General features: G+C 43.2%; 1 protein-coding gene across 1 annotated transcript in view; it reads left to right on the top strand.

The window, feature by feature from the left end:
- The window catches only part of PCDH15 (protocadherin related 15), a 309,038-nt gene that overhangs the window by 231,398 nt on the left and 62,661 nt on the right, over positions 1 to 14,979 (top strand). Inside the window, exons 24-25 of the mRNA XM_058810078.1 lie at positions 1,834 to 1,946; positions 14,102 to 14,211. Of these exons, the coding sequence (XP_058666061.1) occupies positions 1,834 to 1,946; positions 14,102 to 14,211 (223 nt within the window). The remainder of the gene's footprint in view (positions 1 to 1,833; positions 1,947 to 14,101; positions 14,212 to 14,979) is intronic.

Here is a 14,979-nt window from a genome sequence, read left to right as displayed (position 1 = left end):
TTCACTTTCAACAGGGCTTTTGGGGAGAATTTGGGGAGAACTTTATAAGAAGAGCAAGATGTCTTGTAAATAAAGTTACTGCACTGCTGGGTAGTTCAGGAATTCCTGTTCATGAGTGTAAAAACGCTGGTTTTAAGGAAAACTAAATTCCCATTTTGTTGTCACTGGTCCTGAAGAGTCTGGAGTGAATGAGTGTGGATAAAGGTGTGATTTTAACCTAAAGCAGTAGAGCATCTGCCCTTTAAGATCCATGGGGTAGTAAAAAATGAAGATAGAAGTGGCTCACTAGGGAAAAAAATAATCTCCATAATATCTTGGGTTTGATGTAATTTCCCAACTTGGAAACTTCCTTACACTCATTAAAGTGTTTTCTTCTTCTTTCAGTTACTTATTTCTTAAATGAGGGTTAAAGAGAGGTTTATTTGCTTACCTTCCATTATGAGGAATAAAGCTGTCCACTGTTTTCCACTCCTGAGTGTCCCATCAAGGGCTGCTTGAGCTGGAGCAGTCCCTGGTTTAGGACAGTGCTAATTTAAGTCCTTTTGAATTTCTAATTAATATAATAAAACCTAAGGGAGGAAAGAATTTTTTCTTGTTTACCATCACCAAGAGTGGAACTTTGCTGTTGCTGAACTTGCTGTTTTTACTTCTTAGTACTTATTTTATTTCTAGTACCTATTTCCAAAACTGGGATCTCTCCCACACTGTTTCATATCAGGGCAGTAAATGGGACATTCAGCAGGGAATTACTTTTCAGAAAATGTGGATTCTTAGGAAAAAAGAGAAGACTCCAGAAATCAGTGATGGGAACACTTGGAGTTGGTATTTGCTTCAGGACCACTGGGCTTGTCTGCTGCTGAATCCTTTGGGAATTTTTCCAGTCACTATTTAACATCTGGATAATTTCTGCAATTATATGTTGCATTGGTGACTTTCCTGATATACTGGCTGGCAAAAAAGAGGTTATTGTGGAATAGCTTGGACTGGCAGAAATGAGTTGAAACTGTTCTGGTAGAATGAGGTGCAGACCTGCCTCATGTAGCAACCTCCAGGAATAAGGAAAAAATTTAGGGAGAAAACTGGAAAAATGCCCATTGCTCCTTCTTCAGTGGACTGGAGTTCGCACACAAGCACATTTCATGTGGAAGCTAAAAACAAATTAACCTGCTTGTGCCAGCACAAAATCCTGAATTAAATCATCAAATCGACATGAGAAAAGGTTTTTAAAAATCACACTATTTATAACAGGCCTCATTTAAGAAAAGGTAATTTGGTCTTGTCCATGTTTGAGCTTAGAGCATCTCTTTTCTGCAGAGGACGTTTTAGAGGGGGTTGGAAGTAATGTTAATTTTTTTTATTCTAACTTGAGCCCTTGGTTCTAGATAATAATGTCAGCAACAGATAATTGTCACCCAGGGCTTTTCCTGTTATATTGGGAGTTACAGAATCATTGAGGTTGGAAAAGCCATCCAGAATCATCAAGTCCAACCTGTGACCAATCCCGCCAGAGCGCTGAGTGCCACATCCAGGGGTTTCTTGGACACCTCCAGGGATAGGGACTCCACACCTCCCTGAGCAGCCCATTCCAATGTTTAACAGCCCATTCCAGGAAAAAATTCCTCCAGTTTACTCTGTTTCTGTAAATTTTCCAGCAGTTTCAACCAGAGGATGGCCGTCTTTTCCTCCGCGTTTTGTTCTTACACCGCGTGTGACTTGCAGCAAAAGAAAATCACATCTGATTTTTTAGCGCCTGCAAGTACCAGAATTGCTGGAAGTCAGGATGAAGAATGTTCTTTTGTGTAGTCAGAGCCTGATTTTCTGTGTTGTTTGTAGCTGGTGGTCATTGCCTACGATGATGGGGACCCAGTGAAGTTCAACACCACCATGGTGGAAATTGTGGTGCTGCAGCCCTCAGTCATCCCACGCTTCACACAGGATGAATACAGGTAAGGAGTTCATTCTTTCACCCTAAAACTGGTGGTTTTAAAGCCAAAATGTAGTCCTGCTTGAAGGCTAGTCTGAAATAGAGCTACAAAAATACTCTGTTGTGGTGGAATTTTACTGTCTGAGCAGGTTGTCACCAGCTGGAAATATTGGGGCTGATGGTGATGGTGAGGGAAGGTTTGCTTGAAATTTTGCCCTCAGAAGTTGTTGAAAAAATAAGTCATTTGGACAAAGAAATTTCATGTGCTGGAATTGGGACTAGGATCACCAGGGCTCTAGGTTAAGTTTCCTGGAGTGTGTTTTGACCCTCTACACCATTTTTGTGAGGCATTTTGTGATCCTCTACACCATTTTTGTGAGGCATTTTTTAATCCTCTACACCATTTTTGTGAGGCATGGGAGGACTCAGACTCGACCTCTTCAGTGTTAGAAGTGCAGGTGATTATTATCACCACAGAGACATAATTTCACAAATTTACCCTCTGACAATTCATTATCATCAACCTCAGTGTCTTAAACTTGATCAAAAGCAAACTAAAAAGTGGGCTGATTAGTTTGATAATTTTGTGGCAGAGAATGTGTTCATGAATTTGACATCTGTACAATAATAGGAAGTGATAGGATCAGGGCAAGCAGCATCAAGATATCAAGAAATTGCAATGTGTTCTCTCTATGCCACTGTAGTGACATAATCAGCAGCAGAATGTAGTGGGGTTTGTACAGATATTTCTAAATCCAAGGACTGCAGGGAATCAGAATCAGAAATTGAATATAAATTTTCATCAGTAAGCCCTAAATGATGGGTTTGTTCAGCTATTTAAACAAGTTTAGACAAAAAATCATTATCTGTGCTGTATTTGTCCTCGTGATTTGAGTGATTCCCACTTAAAGAAATGAAAAACAGCAAAAACATGCCTCTCTTCTCCTAATTTTATCTTTAACTTGGAACAAATATGAAATCTGAAGGACCAGTGCAAAATGACAAACTTTGCATTTGATAATAATCCTTTGCTGAAGGATTTTTCAAGAGAGATAAATTGCTCCTGCTACTCCCTGCAGTTCCTTAGGTATCTTCCAGAGGTGTGCAGTTTATAAAAATTATAAAAGCAAATAAAAACATTTGGGACTAGAATTTCAGATCAGGGCAGGCAGGTGTCTGTTGGAGCAAACTTGCTGTGGAGCAAGTCCAGAGAGGGCTCAGAAATTTCTGAGGGCTCTGGAGCATCTTCCCTGTGGATCCAGGCTGGGAGAGCTGGGAATGCTCAGCCTGGAGAAGGGAAGGGTGTGTGGAGACCTCACAGCTCCTTCCAGGGCCTGAAGGGACACAGGGGAGCTGGAGAGGGACCCTGCATCAATAACTGGAGGGACAGGACACAGGGAATGGGTTCAGAGTGCCAGAGGGCAGGGCTGGATGGGATATTGGGAATTAGGAATTGTTCCCTGGCAGTGCCCAAGGCCAGGCTGGACTTTGGGGCTTGGAGCAGCCTGGGACAGTGGAAGGTGTCCCTGCCCATGGCAGGGTGGCCCTGGATGGGATTTGAGGTCCCTCCCAACCCAAACCACTCAGGGATTATGAGATTTCTGAGCCTGCCTTGATCTCCAGTTCTATCCCAGGAGCGGGGAATGTTTTTTCACTGCAATGAAGAACTCTTGCAGTACAAAGTGACTCGTAGCCCGTAATACCTTTTGATGACAACACCTGAATAAGCCAGGTTATCTTTGTGTCCCTGTGAACTCTTCAGGATTATCTGGACAGCCTGATTTCCCTTTCCAAAGCACAGCTCCATTCCTGGGAAGTTCTTTGCACGGTGCTAAGAAGCTCTTAAAACCTTTTGAGGACAGCAAAGGCAGTTATTCATTTTCCTCAATGTCAAAAATGGAATTAAAACAACCCCAGAAGTTTCTGATTCATCTCTGAGACTCTCAGATATTTGGGAGCAGGACTAGTGTTGGTTCCTAAGGTTTTCAGGGACTGTCACACTCTGCAGGCTGTGCTTTGTGTTTGGTTTGTGGACAGTGATGCAAGCTGGAGCTGGCAGGTGTCACAGACCCTCATTTTCCAGTGACACGGGATATCTTAAGGGTGAAAGGCAGCACAGAGCAATGGTTCCCCTTGCAAAATGGAAAGCTGCTGGATGTGGGTGCTTGAAAGTCAGATGGATTGAGAATTAGTGGCTTTAGAGTGGATTGGTATTGATCTTTGTTTGTCTAATTATCATAATCTGGGTGATTCCAGCGCTGTTCTCAAGCTGGTTTACAAACTTCCTCCCTGTGTATTTAGGGAAAGGGCAGAGTTGAACAGTTTTACCAAATAAATCTGCAGCCTGTGCTACAAAATCAAAAACAAATACAAAATAGAGAGGGAGCAGATGGCATGAGCAGAAAGGGAGATGAAAGTGCCACTCTGCCTTGAGCTGACCTGCAGAGCCTGGCAGCTCTGCCAAAGGAACACCAGCACTGCTTGGAGCCCTCTGCACACCCAGGGAGACTTTGATTGATCATTATCTGTGTTCAGAGTGACTTCCAGAGGAGACACCAGTCAAGTGCAGGAAGGCAGAGTGGTGTTTATTCACTTTCTCTCCCTCTGCATTATTGCATCATTTAGGGCAAATTAATTGGTCTCTTTTCACCCCCACCTTCTTTGTTTGGATTGTAAATTATTCTGGAGACTTCTAAATGCTGCTGTGCTCTCCATACTGAACAGCAAAGGGCAGCTGAAGGCTCTGAGATCCAGAAAATATAGAATGGAGTAGTTGATTTACTATAAGTGGGGGATAAAATACAGTTCCTTTGTGAGGAACTGTGAGAGATCCCCCCTGAAGTCCATCAGAGGGGATCTTCTGCATCCTTGGCTCCTCTGGAGGGGACTGGCAAGAGAAAGCCTGTCACAGACACATTTTATGGAAAATCCTTTCCTTAGGATTTTTCCTCCTGAGAAGCTGGGAGGCCTCAGGAACAAAATGCAAACAATGGTTATCTGCTGCTGTGGAATGCAACAGGTGCATCTGTGATTGGTCTCATGTGGTTGTTGCTGATTAATGGCCAATCACAGTCAACTGGCTCGGACTCTCTGTCCAAGCCACAAACCTTTATTATCATTCTTTCTTTCTCTATTCTTAGCTAGCCTTCTGATGAAATCCTTTCTTCTATTCTTTTAGTATAGCTTTAATATAATATATATCATAAAATAATAAATCAAGCCTTCTGAAACATGGAGTCAGATCCTCATCTCTTCCTTCATCCTAAGACCCCTGTGAACACTGTCACAAAAGCCAGGTGGGATTTGGGATGTTTCCCACCCCTCCCTCTGAGATGTTTCACTCCCTCTGAGAATCAGAGCAGCAGCAGGGCAATCTCCTCCCTCTCTTCAACTGCCTGGAAAAAGGTTGGAGCCAGGACGGGGTCAGGCTGTGCTGCCAGGGAACAGGGACAGGACAAGGGGAAAGGGCCTCAGGCTGGGCCAGGGGAGGCTCAGCTGGGACAGCAGCAGCAATTTCTGCATGCAAAGGGTGCTCAGGCCTTGGCAGGGGTGGAGGCACCATCCTTGGAAGAGCTCACACAGGTGTGGATTGGTAGGGGTTGGTTGAGGATGACTTAGAGAGAGCTGATGGCAGCAGTGCCTGGCAAACAAAGTGATTTCCAAGATAGGCATTGTTCCATGAAAACACAGTGGGGAGAAAGGAGGCAAAAATCCCAAAGAATCAAAGTGCTGAGGCATGTGGACATTTAGGTGGAGATGGCTGGGCCACTTCAGATGGTGTGGACATTTAGTTGGACGTGGCTGGGCCACCTCAGATGGTGTGGATGTTTAGGTGGAGATGGCTGGGCTCAGCTGACCTTTGGAGCCAGAGAAGGACACAGCTGATGCTGCTTTTGTCACCACATCTCCCTCAGGGTGTTGGCTGTCAGATTCCAGGGGTTTTCTAAAGAACTGGTTGAAGACGTGGACACGTGCAGTGTCTCCAGCCTTGGGTCGGTGGGGACAGGGATATTTTCTACATCCCTGCTCCAAACAGGGTGAGAAATTCACACAAATTATTAAATGTTTGTAATACTAGTTTTGATCTCTGCTTTGTGCCAGCAAAATGGTCTCTGGATAAAGAACTGTGGAATTCCAGAGTGGATTGGGTTGGGGGGGACCTTAAAGTTCATCTTGTCCCACCCCTGCTATGGGCAGGGCCACCTTCCACTACCCCAGGTTGCTCCAAGCCTCCAAGCCTGTCCAGCATCCCTTGGATACTTCCAGCCACAGCTCCTCTGGGCAACCAAAAAAAAAAAAAAAAAAAAAAAAAAAGATGGTTAAAACCTAATAAACCAAATAATTCAATTTTTTGAGAAAAAAAATTTCCCTTTCCCAAGCTCTTCTTTCTTTTGTCCTGACTTCACCCAGATCACCTCTGGATCAAGGATTTCATCCAAAAGTTTCCATTACTTCACAACAACTTAGGCAGCACTTTCATTTCTTAATTAACAGATATTAATTAGTAGCGCTGTGGAACAGTGGAGACCAGATGTGACTGGAACCTCAGATGAATATAAAGAGGTATTTTTAGCAAGCCTGTCCTCTTTATGAGCACGTCCTCCGTTTAAAAGAGTAAAAGTTGAAAAGGATTTGGGGTCTTTTTGGTGTTGTGTTAATTAATAAATTCCACATCCTCTGCGAGGGGAAGGTCATTGCTCGTAGCTGGAGCAGGGAATGGGATGGGAACCAGGAGCAGCATCATTGCTTCCTAATTAGTGCCTGTGGGCACACTAACCAGGTGTTCAGTCATTCCAGAACAGGAAAAATGGGGAATTTTGCAAACTTACAGCTTCTGTTAGTGTTGCATTACAGCTCCCCAGCCTGTCAGCAAAGATGTGTCCAGTTGCCCAGCAATCTGAAGTTTTATGGGGAAATATGGGAAGCTGTGAATTCCAAGCTGTAACTCAATCTAAGTGTAGTGTGGCATTTTATTTAATTTTATTTCTCTCCCAGCACCAGCACTGCTGTGGAAATGTGTTCTGCCTAAAAAGGGAGATCTGGGGACACGTGGAGCTCACTTTCTCTCAGTGGAAGAGGTGTCATAATGTTTTCCACCCAGTTAAATCCTTTATATTGGAGTCAAACACCATCCAAGCAAAAGGATTTCACAAAATAAAATCATGGAGCTGTATCAGGAAGGGATTTTTCCCATTTCTCTGGATTCCTGCTGTTCACTCAGACAGTTTTCCTCATTGGGAAATAGGGAATGGGGAAGCCTGCAAAGTGGCATTGCATGGTTATTGCATGTAATTTGGTGCTTTCTTCAGAAAGGTGGAAAAAGCATCCACAGTGCTCTGGGTTGGAGCTCAGGAGTTGGAAAGAGTGGTCCTTTCCAACTTGGGATATTCCATGGTTCTCAATATCTGAGAATCTCAGTTCTCACTTCCATGGTTCTCAATATCTGTGAATGGCTGAGGCCCTGATCAATCAGAGAATTCCAGAATGGCTTTGGCTGGAGGGGACCTTAAATTCCATCCAGGGCCACCCCTGCCATGGGCAGGGACACCTTCCACTGTCCCAGGCTGCTCCAAACCCATCCAACCTTGCCTTGGGCACTTCCAGGATATCAATTCCACCTTAGATGCTTTTCTTTAAACCTCTGCAAGTTTTCCTTCTTCCCCCTGGCAGAACTCCCTCGGATTTTCCCCTGTTAGGGATCATTTTTCCCCTCAGGAATCATTTTCCCTTTCTTGTCAGAGTCCACAGGGGGTTATTTTTGTCCCTCAAAAGTGTTTTGTCTCTCAAAATATTTTGTTTAATGCTGGTCAATTCCATTTGGATCATCCTTTTCCCAGCATATCCAGGTCCTTCCACTGCTTTTCTCACCTTTCCTAGGATTGAATTTACATTTTATTCAGGGAATACCACAGATAACCTTCTAGTTGCAGCATTTTTGAGATGTGGGGGTAAAAGAAGTCCATGTTTTCCTCACACTTAAGCTGGAGCTTCCAACATTTGGAATTTGCATCTCACATCAGTGGCAGCTTGGATCCAGGAAAATGTGTGTGATTTTCCCTTTGGAATCAGTGGTTTGGAGTGATTTTCTGCTGGTACTTTGTTTGGTTTGTAATAAAAAATTAGCAAATGTGGTTATAAAGCTAAATTATTTCTCCAGCAGGCGCTGAAGCAGGATTTGCCATGGAAAAATTAGGGAGCAAGTTACCAGGTGATTACAGGAAAAAGATCCTTTTCCCCCTACTTTTCCTCGTGTTAGTAGTGCTGATTGCATTTTATTAAAACCCTATACTTCTTTATACCACATGAAAAGGAAACTAGAATTTTAGGAATTATTTTTCAATGAAAATAGTTTTGGTGGGATGTTTCCTGGGGAGGAAAAAAGCTCAGGGAGCCAGATCCCAGCAAGGAATCTGTGCTTGGAAAGGCTGAGGGCCAAATTTCCAACACCGCATTAATTAAATGTAGCATTAAATCACTCTATGTGTGGATATGGAACTGAAATTATCAATAATTTTAGTATTAACCCCATTGGCATCCAGCAATGTGTTTTCCTTCCAGTCATGTTATCCTTGGAATTTATCCCATCAGTCTGACCAATGCAAGTGTGTGACTTTGCCCTACTTTGGGCTTGGTGGGCATTTTTCCTCCTTTTTTTCTCTGTTTCTGCAGAATCCTGCCAGTAATATTCCTGCCTTTGTGGCCTCAGGTTTAATTTGGGAAGATTGGAAGGATAACATGAGCACAGAGAGGTCAGGAGAGCAAAACCTGACATTTGGGTTAAAATACAATAGGTTAAGACAGGACCACAGGAGCAATGTCCAGACTCCCTTGTCATTTGTTTTGGAGATAAATACCATGGGAAGGTCAGAGTGCCTTCAGCCAGTCTGGGAATTGAGACAGAAAGGCAGGGAATCAATTCTAGGAAGGAATATGTGACACTCTGAAGATAAGCTTAAGACAAAAAATTAAAATTGAGACAACAATATTATTTTCCAGAAAAAAAATTATCATTGCCTGGGACAAGCTGTTCAAGCAGTTACTAGGAAAGCAAAAACTTGATAAATTGATGAATTATTGCTCTGAAACATGTATAAAACTTGATAAAATGCTGGTTTATTGCTCTAAATATGTCCAGGTCTATCTTTTATTGAGTCAAGGTAGTTATTATGTGTTAGTGAAAGGGTTAAAAGAGCTGCCATAGAGATCATGGAATTCCAGACTGGTTTGAGTTGGAAGAGACATTAAAATCCACCCTGTGCCACCCCTGCCATGGCAGGGACACCTTCCACTGTCCCAGGCTGCTCCAAGCCCTGTCCAACCTGGCCTTGAAGATGTTTTAGGGATACCTTCCAGGGATCCAGGGGCAGCCACAGCTGCTCTGGCCCTCCCACCACCTTAAAAATAAAAATACTCTCAATGCTAATCAAATTGAGGTCATCAATTTAATTAAACAGCACCAAAACTTAATTTCTAAGGGTTTTTTATGGACCTGCATAAATTGAAATATAAATATATATAAATATTTTGTATTATAATATTCTGTATAAATAGATATAAAATATAAAGTCACAAAGTAGAAGCAACTGAAGTTGCTCATATGGAGTCCATTCACATCCCACTATTAAGCTTCAGCTCTAAACCAATTTTCCAAATTATTATTGGGTTTGCTGGCTTGAAATTTAATTTTTTATTAAATCTCGCACTCATGCTTTTGGAGATAGACAAGTTTCATGGTGAATTTAAAGCATATTGGCTATCAGGCAAATTTAAAGAGGTCTGGGAGTGATGTGTTGAGCACAGGGAAAAAGAAGAAGCAGAAAAGTAGAGAGGAAAAGTTAAAATTTCACTTGGACACTTCCAGTAGTTGTGCCCTGCAATGTAATGGAGACATGGTCAGTCTTCCTTTCCCACTCTGATCAAGACACAAATAATTAAGACATAGCAAATTCAGTGTTTTTTTTTTTTTTTAATTGTATTTATTTTCAGTAGGTTTGTGCACAAATAATGTCTTTATTTTAATTCTGCTCTTTGTGGTTGCTTTGTTTATTTTCTGAGGGATAAAATGCATTTTGTGGTTTTATACTCAAAGAAATCAACGAGGTCTCTCCTGGTGTCCATTCCACCCTGGATGCTCCCAAGATATCATTTATTATTCCTGTGGAAAAGTTAAAGTGAATCAAAGGGCCTAAATGCCACATTGCTGGGATGGTCATGGAAAAAAATAAGATTGGAAATGGATTAAATAAATTAAAGTTGTCATGGTCAAAGGGTGGTTGTGTGGAGAAGGGGAGATTAAAACTCTGGATAAGGCTGAGGTGGGATGGGGATTAAAGTGGGTGTTAATTGTGGTTTATCCCTGAGATTTGTGGGATGCAGGTGGATTTTATAATTTATTGCAAGGGACATTCTCACATCCAGGAATGGGATGGATGTGGGTCCTGTGCATGGGAGTTTTGGGAAGAAATCAGAAATCACAGGTTTGAGAAGATGGGGAGTTCAGTGGTTCAGAAAGAAACCATTTCTTTGAGAATGTTTCAAACATTTCAAGCAATTCCAGGGCAGGGAATGGAGCCCCAGGAGGGGCTGAGGGAGCTGGCAAGGGGCTGAGCCTGGAGCAAAGGAGGCTCAGGGGGCCCTTGTGGCTCTGCACAACTCCCTGCCAGGAGGGGACAGCCAGGGGGGGTCGGGCTGTGCTGCCAGGGAACAGGGACAGGACAAGGGGAAAGGGCCTCAGGCTGGGCCAGGGGAGGCTCAGCTGGGACAGCAGCAGCAATTTCTGCATGCAAAGGGTGCTCAGGCCTTGGCAGGGGCTGCCCAGGGAGCTTTGCAGTGCCCAGCCCTGCAGGTGTTGATAAACTGTGTGGATGTGGCACTTGGGGACATGGTTAGTGGTGAGCAGGATGGGGCTGGTTGATGGTTGGACTTGATGGTCTTGGAGGTCTTTTCCATCCTTAAGAACTCTGATTCCATGGAGCCAGCACTGGGCTGGGAGGCAGAGACACACCCAGGTGACACTGACAAACCCACATCCACCCAGGTGACAATGACAAACCAACCCTGCCCAGGTGACACTGACAAACCAATCCCTTCACCCTCTCTGCCCCCAGTGGTGTTGACTCACAGAAATTCTCTTCCCTTCCACTCCCATGGATATTTTCTCATCCTTTTCTGGGTGGTTTGGTCTTGATTCTCCTGCTTTCCTCTTCCCACAAAAATTCCAGCTTTTATCATGCAGCGATGCAAAATTATGGCATTAAAACACCTTTGCCTGTGCCCTGAAACATCTTCAAATAATATGTCAGGGGAAAAAAAAAAGCACCATTATTCATCTTAGCCATTAAACATTGGAAAATAAGGAATTTATTCCCTTAGAAAGGTTATTAGAGCTGGAAGCACAGGATAAAAGCAGGATATAGGAAGTTGGATGCTCATGTTTTGCTGTTTTGCTTTTCCACAATCCAGACGAATGCTGTGGAGGGATGAGCTGGATTTTACTGCAGCTGATGCATTGCTCCTGTTGTTCCCAATCCCTGGAATTAAAGGAAATGAATGAAATCAGTGTAATTATCATAGGGAGGAGTGAGAGGTGCTGTTCTTCCCCTTCCCTCCAGAGCAAACACAAAACCTCTCACTAATTGTTATTGATTTGTCAATCCCTTGGATTCAGCACTGGCAGAGGGAGCTATCAGGTCATTCCCACTGCAGAAATATGCTGGAATTGTGCTGGGAATGAAATGTAGGGCTTTTGTAACACTCCCACACTTTTAGAAGACAAAGCAAACAAAATCATCTATAATGCAACATAAAAAGGACATTTTCCTCTCTGACCTCATCAAAAGAACTCCAGCTTTAAATGCTTCCAGCTTTGAAAGGTTTTGCTCTTGTCTTTTCCTGCCTTTTGGCATGTTTTTAATCCCTAAGATTAGCATTTGCATTGGTTAAATGCACCTTAAAAAGCTTTTCATAGCAATGATTTAAGAGCTTAATAAATTAAGGAATTTTATTCCAGCCACTGACACAGAACAGTGGGAGCAGAGGGATCTGCTCCAGGCATGTGGTTTTGAGTAAAAGGGGATTTTTCCTTCAGTGAAAAAAAGAGGAGATCACCATCATGTTGCATGATCCAAAACTTAATTCCATATATTCATTATCCCTAAATTTTTGTAGGAAGTTCAAAGCAACATTGATTCCAAAGGAAGTGTTTGTAAAGCAGACTTCAAGGGAAGTTTGGCCACTTCTTGGTGGGAGAAGTTTGGGTTCAATAGTTTGGATTGTGTCCTTGTGTCCTGGGGTTCCAACTTTGATATAACCATGGAATATCCTGAATTTTAAGGGACACGCAAGGGTTATTGATCCCAGCTCCTGCCCAGACACCCCAACAATCCCACCCTGTCCCTGAGTGCATTGTCCCAGCACTCCTGGAGCTCTGGCAGCCTCAGGGCCGTGCCCATTCCCTGCCCTTAGAATGGGAAAATGTGCTGTGGGTTGGGGGGTTTGAAAACCACCTGAAAGATGAAAGGGAAAAGTGATAAAATATTAATGGAATCACAGAATTATTTAGGCCTGAAAAGACCCCTGGGATCATCTAATCAAACTGTTCCTCCAGCACTGCCAGGGCCACCACCAGGCCTTGTCCCCAGGTGTCATTTGGCCTTCTGAATACCTCCATGATATTGAAGCAGCTGTAGATTCTGTCCAGAATTTTGAATATCAGTGCACAACTCATCTTCAAACTCAGGAGCCTCTCTGAGCAGATCCTCATCTGGTGTTTATTTTGTTATCTATAGAATGAGTGTCATTTTTAAAACTCTGCATTATACAGTAAAAAACCCCATCTACATTCAGAGACGAGTGTCAAAATTTCCTTGTAAATTGATTGTGAAGAGTTAGAAGCGTGAATTTAACCACTGCTTGCCATGAGGAAAATCTGAGGAGGAGAATTTGAGATGAACTCAAACCTTTCACTTCTCCTTGTTGAAATTGTTTGGATTGGTGATTTAAAGACATCAGCACAGAGTCATGGAATGGTTTGGGTTCAAAGGGCCTCGAAGCCAATCCAGTGCCACCCCTGTCATGGCAGGAACACCTTCCACTGTCCCAGGCTGCTCCAAGCCCCAAAGTCCAACCTGGCCTTGGGTACTGCCAGGGATGCAGGGGCAGCCACAGCTGCTCTGGGCACCCTGTGCCAGGGCCTGCCCACCCTTACAGAGGTTGGGTAGCCTTGGGTTGCAGTTCATATCCTAAAAAGCATCCTGGATTTTGGTACCAAATGTGTTGGCAGGAAATTTTTTTTCATATTTGTGAAGAGTGGAAATTCCTGTAGAGGTGGCCCCAATGTGATTCCTGTTTAAGGCATGGAATTTTACCCATGCATGAGTTTTCTTGTGTCATTTTCTGACACATTACTGAGTTTTCTTAGTAGACTTGAATATATTCAAGATCTATTATAAAAGAGATCTATATATATATAAAGTATATATAGAAAATATCTATTTTGTCTTTTATTTCCCATTTATAAGGCTGTGGTGGTGGGACGGTGTTCACAGGGGTTCTTGGACTGGGGAAGAGACAAGGATCTGACTCCATATTTCAGAAGGCTTGTTTTATTTTATGATATATATTACATTAAAATTATACTAAAGGAATAGAAGAAAGGATTTCATCAGAAGGCTGGCTAAGAATAGAATCAGAAAGAATGATAAGAAAAGCTTCTGTCTGGACAGAGTGTCTGAGCCAGCTGACTGTGATTGGCCATTAATTATAAACAACTCTATGAGACCAATCACAGATCCACCTCTTGCATTCCACAGCAGCAGATAACCATTGTTTGCATTTTGTTCCTGAGGCCTCACAGCTTCTCAGGAGGAGAAATCCTAAGGAAAGGATTTTCAATAAAAGATATCTGTGACATGGTGGTTCTTGTTTCTCATTATTCCCTGCTTTCCCACTTCTCAGATCCAAGAATCATTACATATTTACGTTGCCACCTCTTGTCTGTTGGACTTCTCAGTGACTTTTACATTCTCAAAGGTTAAACATTTTCCTTTTTAATATGATTTTCCCTCATAACAGATCCTTTGGCAGACGAATAGGTGGAGGCCATACTAACCTGAGGGATAAGTGTCAACGATCTGCTGCTCGGGAAGGTAACACAAATCCTTCTGTCCCACTCTGCAGGCCTCCCCCAGTGAGTGAGAGTGCCCCGAAGGGAACCGTGGTCACCGTTGTCACCGCGGCCGCCTTGAACCAGACAGTGGTGTACTCCATTGTCTCAGGGAATGAGGAGGGTAAGTGTAATCAAATTAATATTAATATTAATATTTCAGTCTTGTGGTTATGGGGAGATCTGCAAGAAATTGTGGAGAAGTAAAGCTGCTGAGGTGAATCACAGAAGGTTGGAGAAGAACTCTCAGGTCATCAAAGTGAAATCCCACCTGGACAAGCAGGAGGGAATTCCAGGGCTGGAAGGGAGCAACAAGAAACCTGGAGAGGGATTTTTTGTAAAGAACAGGATAAGGGGGAATGGCTTCAGGCTGGAACAGAGAAGTTTAGATGGGGTATTGGGCATTAGGAATTGTTCCCTGGCAGGGTGGGCAGGCCCTGGCACAGGGTGCCCAGAGCAGCTGTGGCTGCCCCTGGATCCCTGGCAGTGCCCAAGGCCAGGCTGGACTTTGGGGCTTGGAGACCCTGGAATGCTGGAACATGTCCCTGCCCATGGCAGGGGTGGCACTAGATGGGCTTTGAGGTCCCTTCTCACCCAAACCATTCTATGATTCTGTAACTACCATTATCATGCCTTTGGAGATAAGCTAAAGATCAGATTAATTAGCAAAATTACAAGAAAATCTTTCTCACTGATGTGAAAAGTCCTGTGGATGCCACATAGTGTGAGTCCATGGCACATCAAAATATAAACATAAATAGCTTTGATGGAATTGACTTGCTTAAAAATCTGATTTAAGGGATTATAGATTCAGCCATGCTGTAACAAATATTGGATTAGAGCCTGATATCCAAACAAAACATCCTGCTGGGATACTGTCTGTGTTCCACCT

Source organism: Ammospiza caudacuta, chromosome 9 (assembly GCF_027887145.1).
Source record: "Ammospiza caudacuta isolate bAmmCau1 chromosome 9, bAmmCau1.pri, whole genome shotgun sequence".
Classification (NCBI taxonomy): domain Eukaryota; kingdom Metazoa; phylum Chordata; class Aves; order Passeriformes; family Passerellidae; genus Ammospiza; species Ammospiza caudacuta.
This window is presented reverse-complemented; position numbering and strand designations above follow the sequence as displayed.